Below are 9,335 nucleotides of genomic sequence, written 5' to 3' on the forward strand. Positions count from 1 at the left end.
AACAGAGAGAGATTGCTGTTGGGGGAGGGGGGGGTAGCTACGGCGCACCTGCCGCGCGATGCAATGACCGACCTCTGGTCCGCTTCGCAACCTTGACGTGAAACGGTCGGTCAGTATCCCGATACCAGAATATCGCTGCGTAATAAAGAAATACAACGAATAAACGCGTACGGGCAACGTATATATGGCGGACTCTGATGACTAGTCTGTGGTGTTACAACAGAGGTGTCGGTGAACTGATACTGATAGTGGCAGTGGTGGCGGTTGCAGTGAGTGGTGCGTGCGTGCGTGCGTGCGTGCGTGCGTCGTGCGTGCGTGCGTGCGTGCGAATCGTCGTGCGTTGCGGTGTGTCGTGTGTTGTGTGTGTGCTGTGTGTGTGTGTGGTTGTGTGTGTGTGTGTGTGTGTGGTGTGGTGACGTGCGTGTGTGTGTGTGTTGTGGTGTGTGCGTGGTGCGTTGCGTGTATGTGTGGTTGGGGGGGGTATATACAGTATCCGGGGTTAGGAACTGCGGGGCATTTAGGAAATCGAAGACCGTGCCCGGCTGCCGGGCATATAGCCACAGCGTATAATAAAACGCACAAACATTTCTAATCAATTTTGAGGTCAAGTGATTCTCTCTGGCACTGGAGTAGATATCACACTAGGGTTGAATTAACGATTTGGCTATATAGTCTCTTTTGGGTTTACTGGATTCTAAGTATGACCCCTGTACATACATGATGCATTATGGTTAGATTCTGGTAACATGTGGTACGATTATGATTATTATTGATGTTATGGTCTGGTCTGTCAAATCTGGTCCAGCATGACCGCAATGCCATATTAGTGCAGGTAATTATAATTTATATAGCCCGCATATATGGTCAATAGATTGACGATTCAGTTGGCGTATAATAATACGGTATATCACTCGACACAGCACCTATACAACCTAAATTAAAACCTACGAAACACTTACCATAACACTGAGGCATAACCTTGTAACGATATAACATGTATTGTAATGTATTGTGTATGTATTGTAATGTTTGCGCCGTCGTAAACCTAAGCCTAATATAAGCGAGTAACCAGACTGACTTGCACATGCATACCCTAAGTACCTACTATTCTACTTGTCGCTAATATATTCAGAACCAAATCCATTTTACCTCATGTGAAACAAATATAATATTAATAACATAACCCTAGAAACACGGACGGATAATATAGCGTCAGATTATAAAATACAGAATGGAGGGCACAATTTAATGGTGTACCCAAAAATTCCCAGAAGGCTGCTCCAAAGTTTTGCAAACCGGAACCATGTTTGCCGAGTTACGTTATAGAACATAGTGTGAATCTCTCTCTTTCGCGCGCGCGATTATTGGGATACATGTTCTCTATCCTTGAACCCTCTCTCTGTCTCTCTCTCTCTCGTTCTCTAATCATGCCGTACTACTTACCAGCTGTGCTATAATCCAGGTTCACCACCATCATTGACTGTGTATACGTTGCGGCCACAAATAAATATAAACCAGAAGACAGTGGTCTTTGATTCTCGCTTCCTCTTTATTTTGAGAGCCGTTTCATTTGCAAACTGCGAATGCGAGTTACGATACGAGAGAGACTCCCGGGTAAATGGCGTGCTGCTAGGCTAATAGGTCTGTATATATCAACGAGAAGGTGCCGCTAAATAGAGCATAGCCTGCCTCCGCTACGTGACGTCAGGCATGTTTACTGGCAGAGGCCGGCACTACTGTGCCATTGGACGGCGGAACGTAGACTGACACCCGCCTGCCTGCCTGTCCGCGCTGCATACATAACGGCGACGGATAATTCAACTCAACTGATCGATACACGCAGCCACAAGGGGGACAAATAGGCCAGCAGTGCCCAGCACAGGCGTGCTCAGCTCAACGGTCTCAAGTTCTCAAGTGCTACCAAGGTCGCAAGGGTCAGCTGTTTTCCCTGATAAACATTACTGCGCCTACTGCGTCTACTGAGCGCGAAAAAACAGTGCGCGAACCGAGACTACAATCATGTTCTACGCCTCAAACTATCGCGCACAGGCACGTAGACTAACCATCGGTACCTAGCAGCGCCCGAGGCGTCTCGATTAGCATTTCCACGTCCGAGGTACACGTCGGAGGAGTTTAGTTTAGCACGGGGTGAGTAACGACAGGCAGGTGTAGACAGGTAGTGAGAGCTTAGCAGCATTGATGTGCTAATGCGGGGCTGCCATCAGGCACATATTTCACTGCCCGCAGGAGCCATATATAGGACCTGCTCGTAAAACACAAGCGAGCGGGACTATCCAGTCACGTTAACTTAGCATCCCCTATACCGTAAGACACGAAGTTGCATCACGGAGTTGCTTCATGGCCTTCCCGTTCATAAAAAAAAACCGAGCATTTCAAGCGCATGCATTCCAGCAAGAGCTCGATTCCAGCTATCGAAGCTAGACGCGCGCATTTCGCGGTCCGGGAGACGTTGACGCTGAATGGAACACGGTGGCGGCGTGGACCGCGTGGTTCGCGTTTTCACTCTCCTCGCTTCCACCCCTACTACGGGGTCCAACCCCCTGAGCCACCCGAACAAAAGCAGACACAACAAAGCCGATACGCGAGGAGCCTCCGCATATATCCACCCACACAACAATTGCAGGTCGCCACTACAATGCCTATTGTTGCCACGCTAGAGGGGAACGACCTCCATTAGCAGCTCGGGAGCCTACTTAAAACGTGGCTTTTCACTTTCTCATGCTCACAAGGGACATTCAAGAGCGAGCTGGCGAGCGCAAATATTCCGAGAGGGAGCCTAAACAGAACAGAGAGAAGGGGAGTCGGTATTGTTGTACAGAACTGGTTGCCACACATAATCACATTAGGTAAGCAATAGAAAGAACCATCTATATCTAGACACTTTTCGGTTGGGGGTTGGACCCAAAATAAAAACACGTTCAAGACAGCATTAGCTCAGCCATCTGGAAACGCACTTCTGAGCATAGCAAAGGAACTGCTACAACACATACACCGACTCAAAACATTTCTGAATGTTGTGCTATATGTTTGTGTACTCGCCCTGTGCAGCAAAGCTCATCAGACAAGGTGGAAATCTGCATTGGGCATGAGCGCGATTCTGTCTGTCTGTCTGCCCGTCCGTCCGTCCATCCATCCATTCATCCATCCATCCATCCATCCATTCATCCATCATCTATCCATCCATTCATCCATCCATCTATCCATCCAACCAATCCACCCAACCATCCATTCACCCACCCACCCACCTATCCATCTGACATATCTACCATTGCCTATTCCATCTAGCCATCAAATTTTGTCGTCTCGTTCTGAAACTTCGCTATTACATGATATGGTTTCATTGCACGTAGTATCGATACGTGTATTGCAAATGGTCAAATGTATCGATACCTGTATCGTCAAAGCTTGTATCGCAATCTTTCGAACATCGAATATCGAAATCGCAAACATCAAATAATCGATGAATCGTCCCACCCCTAGTGTGTGCGTGCGTGCGTGCGTGCGTGCGTGCGTGCGTGCGTGCGTGCGTGCGCGTTTGCGCGCGCGTGTGCGATTATGAGTGCAGAGCAAGCTCAGAAGATCATAAAATTGTTGACGACAACAAGTCGATTGGCGGAATCAGTAATTAGTCTAACACACCTTGCACTGCCCTCGGGTAAATCCTAAGCTCAGATTAGCCCCGTCATAGGATGCGAGCAGCTTCCACTAGAGAAGAGAGCGCTGGCTCTTGGCCAGTGCTCGCGTAGCACGAATCAACATCTTTTATGACGAGCTATTGTGCTGGCATAATCGAGCACATCGGCGGTTCATTGGATGAGTAGACAAATTGAAGCCCCGATTGGCACAGTTCGCAGCTACGCGTACATAATACATAGTTAATGCATCAATCTCGGCACGGCGCCCTGCCCAGCATATGAAACCCGACCATCGTTAGGTAACACGTTAGGTAATGCTTGGCGCCCTCTACCCGCCCAGCTAGTTTGTGCGCATCAATGTCTGAACAGCACGGCGAGCGCACTGTTTAACCGCGTATTGATTACGGATAAATCCAAACAGAAATTGTCGCAACAGATTGTGTACAGTAATGTATAGTTACTGTGCAAAGCCACAAAGGTAAACTCGCACGAAGGTATACAGGCCTGAAGGAGAGCCACCAGAATTCGTTAGCTTACTTAGTTACAGTCTTGTTATGAATGTGGTAAAGCTTTAATGGGGCAATGAAATCGGTTATGTAGTAAGCGCATATGCGACGAACGATCGATAGTACAGAATGCTTGAAAGAGAAAGTCTTGTTTGGGGAGAAATACACATAGCAAAAATTCACCTAACTCGCCGCAGAAGCAACAATCACACAACTGGAACCTACCATATGACAGCTTCTTGGGATTTACTACAAAGTGCAAAAAATTTAAACAAAAACCAGTAAAAGTGCTAGAAATGGTTGCAAGAAGCAAAGAAATAGAATGCAAACCAAATAAACACAATCTACAGACCAGCAGAAGAATCATGTCAAACGCTAACGGCAGCAATTCAACCAGAAAGAAAAATCCTCTCTAGCATTGATGGATGGAGTAATATTGTATAGCCAGCAATTTAACAGAGTGAGAGTGGTAATTTAAGTAAGACCTACCAAAGGAACAGATACGCGGGAAAAGGTTGGTGGAGTGACACAGGCTTTACAAGACGGACATACGTGTACCGCATTACAAAGGACCATGCACGCAAGAAAATCATTTTAATATGGACGAAATGCTTTTTGAGAACAGGTTCTGTAATAAAAGCAATTTTATTAAAATGGCAGAGTAATTTTAGCAAACAATTTTACTTGTCAACGAATGAAGAATGTATAAAATTTAGGATTTGTATAAATCTTGAGCATTACTAGAGCCGACGCTAGATCTTCTTTTGATACGGGCAAGAGTAATAAAAATAAATGTTGGCAGTTTTTGAAGAGCTATATATCAACCTCGCTGAAAAAAATGCGTGATTTTTAAGTTCAGGATCGCAAATACATTCACACTTTCAACTATTAACAGCAGTGGGTAACTTCGTTGGGAAAGCACATCAGATGGCTGTATATATACGGTAGTCTAGCCGCTTCCACAGCTGGCACGGGCTTTTACATGTATGTACGTGCGGTCAAGTTAAGCTGTGCGTGCGTTCATGTGTGCGTATACTTACGTGCGGCTTTAAATGCATTCTAAATTATTATTTATTGTTCTGTTGGCTTCAGAGATTCGCGTGTTACTAATATAATGCACAATAAGCTAGTGAATTTCGTAAGTATGAGGCCGTTCTAATGTAAGCAAACGGAGTCGATGTTTAGATTAGAACAAGCTTCACCGTGTCTCTCACAAAGCCTTACCTTGCAGCCCTCGCACGAGTGGACACCGTAGTGGAACCCGCTTGCCTTGTCGCCACACACACGGCAGAGAACAGTCATGCCGTCGAATTCTGCAACGTAAACGAAAGCGCTACATTACTTTGCGCACTTGGATGTATTTTATACAGTAGGGTGCGTTGAGATGAATGTGCAGCGCGCCCTAAAAACCGACAGAAAAGTTGTGTGCTCACTGCTTATGAACTGTTACACACTGCAAGACGTCAGCTACTAATCTTTCACTTTGCTTCACGGTAATCCAATTCAGGACAGGGTATCGAAAATGAACGCCATGACCTTCTAACAAAGAGCTGGTTGCTGCATGGCTTAGTTCAGGCGGGGATAAATAAGCTCATTTTCTACTACCTGGTGAAAAATGAATGATTGTAATTGAGATCTTGATGCCTGAAACCTGCAGGTGCTAGCTGCCATTGTGCCAAACACAGCTTAAGGCACCACACCAAAAAGCACTAAAGAAAGATAGGATTATGGCGGCAGACGTTTATTTTGTGGGCAGGATACGGCAAAGAATATTCCCACTTTCATTATTTGAAAATCGGGGATCATATGCGCCACTCTAGGTGAAGGTCATAGCATGTAAGCGCTTATAGACTGCACCCAGAATGTCACATCGTCGGAAAAGCTAAATACCCAGAAACGCAATTTCCAGAGCTAGACCATCTCAAATGTCCATATTAGCGTAAACATCTTTCACACGCGATTTCGACCACATGATAGTTTTCCCCGACAACCGCAACAAAATTGGGAAGATTCCAAACCACATGGCTGGTTAGGGCCTCGACGATCGCATGCGCTGCAATTTTCTCTCTCGCCCGCCCCCACGTGCCTGCTGTGAGTTGCTAATGTGGTAAGTATACCATTCTAGCCAGCTCTCACGCCGTCTCGGCCAAGGTTGCGCGATGACCCAGTGTCACTTAAAACCTGTTCGTAGGGTAAGGACTGCCAATCGCTGCAGTAGTGGAACCTGGCATGCCGGAATGGTGGTATAAATCAGGGTAACCGCAGAGAACGATGAAAGAGTACGCATATAGATGCAGTCAAAATCGTGGGCATCAGATGCAGTAAAGATCCCCACCGACGGTAGCATCCAGTATCCATCAGATATATAGCAACGAGTATGTAGTAAGGTAGGGCTGTTTCTGACTTGATCAAAACAGCTTTCAGTAACCAATTCTGACAGTATAAAGTTATCCCAAGTTTATCTCACGGTCAGCAGATTCAATGTGATACTTTAAAGTTTAAAGTCATGCAAAACTGCTGAATGATAATGGGTTTACTGTCAACATTCATGAAGACACGCCTTTACAAAAACGCATGCGAGTTCACGTAGCACAAACATGCTTACACTAATCGCAGAGCATTTCAGGGGCATTCACAACATGCTGAATAAATAAGCCGAAGTTTCAACTATAGATGCCCCTACTCATGTTGGAACAGCTAATAAGCACATCATCGTCAACAATACCGGCAGCGTATCACATAAACTATTTATCTCAATGGATTATATCATAATGTGGGGGGGGGGTTCTTGTGGCAGAATGAAGCCCATAAATTAGAGGCACGCGTACGTGATCAATAATGACTTACAGTACAACGTGAAGTAGGACGAACAAAAATATACTTATGTGTACACAGTAATACAGATATATAAACATATATATACACATGTTCATGAAACCTGGCCATGCACATAGTAAATCTAATAGACCTGCGCTTCAATGTATAACATTAAAAAACAAAAAAACTATTGTGTACATTACAGTTTATGTGCTCTTGATTATATTTAGCATACTACTATTATATAAGGTTACAGCAAAAATAGGAAAACTACGTATTATACGCCTATTATTTCACACACGATCTACTTCTACGAATGAGCGTATATACTATATAATAATATTTGTTTACATATTAGCATATTATCAGCAACGATCTGTGGTTACTCTATACCTAAGCATTTATGATGACATGACATTTAATATTAGGATCAATGGCATTGGTACTGCTCTTCTTATAAGTCCCTCGACTGCGGGTAGAATGCAATCATTAGATTCCTACTGCTATTCAAGTGATCACTGCTGCCCAAGATAGAATCCCTTCCGTAACATGAGTGATGTGTTTACTACACCTACGCGACAAGGGTGGCATTAGAGATCGACAAATAGGGGGAGGGGACAAGACCAAGGTCCACACCGGGAGGGAGAACAAAAATAATACACTCTACACAATCATTGGTCGAATCTCCACCCCTTAGACTAATGACAGCGTGTACTACGTCCAAAATCGTTGTAAAATGTGAGTGAATCGTAATGGCGCAATTACAGGCTAAAATCGTAAAAAATCTGCCAAAATCGGAAGGGTTGGCAGCTCTGCGGCTATCTGGGTTAAACGCCTACCTCCAAATTTCAAGGTGTGAAAAGGCATCTCTAGCGTTTTAAAAGGAAATACTTGCTATATCTATAACTATTGATAGATTAGAATATATCATTTACACCGATAAAGCAGCGCTTCATCCCCGTACATGTTTGTTTTTACAAGTTATACTGCGACTAGCAAAGAACTAGGTTTGTTATCAGTGAGGTGTCATATTCTCACGTTTTTAGCGTTTTTAGCTGTATATGATTAACATCAACGTTAAAAATGAATCTATATGGTGGGAGAGAGTACACCTATCGCACGCACGCACGCACGCACACACACACACACGCACGCACGCACGCACGCACGCACGCACGCACGCACGCACGCACGCACGCACGCACACACACACACACACCCACACCCACACACATCAGAAAACATAAGATATTTACTGCTTGCTGATACACTAAACTGTATTAAACTGAAGTCAGGAGTGTATGCAAAGTTGTGTTACCGTACATACATGATTAGTGATATCACTGATAATACTCTTGAACAAACGAGCCTACTGGGAATTCCCACTGCAAAGGAAACGTCTAATCAGCAAAAGTATCCAGCCCTCACCCTGCAGAAATGAGGGGCATGACCCCATTAGGTAACTAAGCAATAAGATAGGTGGTAGTGCTTGCAGCATACACAGTACGGGGGGGGGGAGGGGTAGAGTGAATGACCTCTGTTACTAGCAACGACGCACTTGTACGGGGAGCAGATGTTTCGGGGAGCAGATGTTTCGCTGAAGTAGTCATGTTATGCAAGTCCTTATCACTCCCAATGACAAGCTAATTCCAGAAGCAAGTCAAGCCAGTTGTGGTGAAAGCGCTAATTATAGCTACTACTGCGCTAGCCAGTCAAACATGCTTGCTACTTGCCCACATGTTCATCTACTTTAGTCTCACTTGACTGTACTGACACTGCGCACATGCCAACCTAACACTTACTTGATTTACTCAATTAATCTCGACAATCATTGCGACATACTCAGGCCGTCTATCGTATTGACAAAGAGAATTAACAACGAAGTTGATCTCAACAGGAAGATGTCACACGACACATGAACAGTGTGAACGCAAGCCAGAAGCGATCACTTTACATGTGCATCCTTGCCTTTCCTCTAGACCAACTGGTTTTCAGTGGCTTACCCAAGTAACACACAATTTTTGAGGTGCTCTAATTTATTGAAGCACATGAACCAACATCAATGCATTACGACTTGGCGCTAGGAGAGCGCTGCTCAGATGGCCAAATCACAAACGCACGTCTAATTACAGGACTGGCCCTGCTGCTAATACCAGCATGATGCGGCTGACAATAGCAATCCATACAATCAATGTAGTCACAGAGCTAGGTGAAGAGAAAATGTCCGTGGGCAATGTTGGCACAGATGGCCATAATGATTATTATGCGAGGCATTACAATTTAGTACATGTATATCAGGAGTGTATAATAGGGATTATACACTCCTGTTATACACCCCTATTATACACTCCTGATA

General features: G+C 44.8%; 1 protein-coding gene across 1 annotated transcript in view; it reads right to left on the reverse strand.

Annotated features, from left to right (window-relative positions):
- The window catches only part of LOC106814661 (ecdysone-inducible protein E75-like), a 37,270-nt gene that overhangs the window by 19,930 nt on the left and 8,005 nt on the right, over nt 1–9,335 (reverse strand). Inside the window, exon 2 of the mRNA XM_014819012.1 lies at nt 5,387–5,475. Coding sequence (XP_014674498.1) covers nt 5,387–5,475 — 89 coding nt within the window. The remainder of the gene's footprint in view (nt 1–5,386; nt 5,476–9,335) is intronic.

The sequence above is a fragment of the Priapulus caudatus genome, unplaced genomic scaffold (assembly GCF_000485595.1).
Source record: "Priapulus caudatus unplaced genomic scaffold, Priapulus_caudatus-5.0.1 Scaffold27, whole genome shotgun sequence".
In the NCBI taxonomy this organism is placed as follows: domain Eukaryota; kingdom Metazoa; phylum Priapulida; class Priapulimorpha; order Priapulimorphida; family Priapulidae; genus Priapulus; species Priapulus caudatus.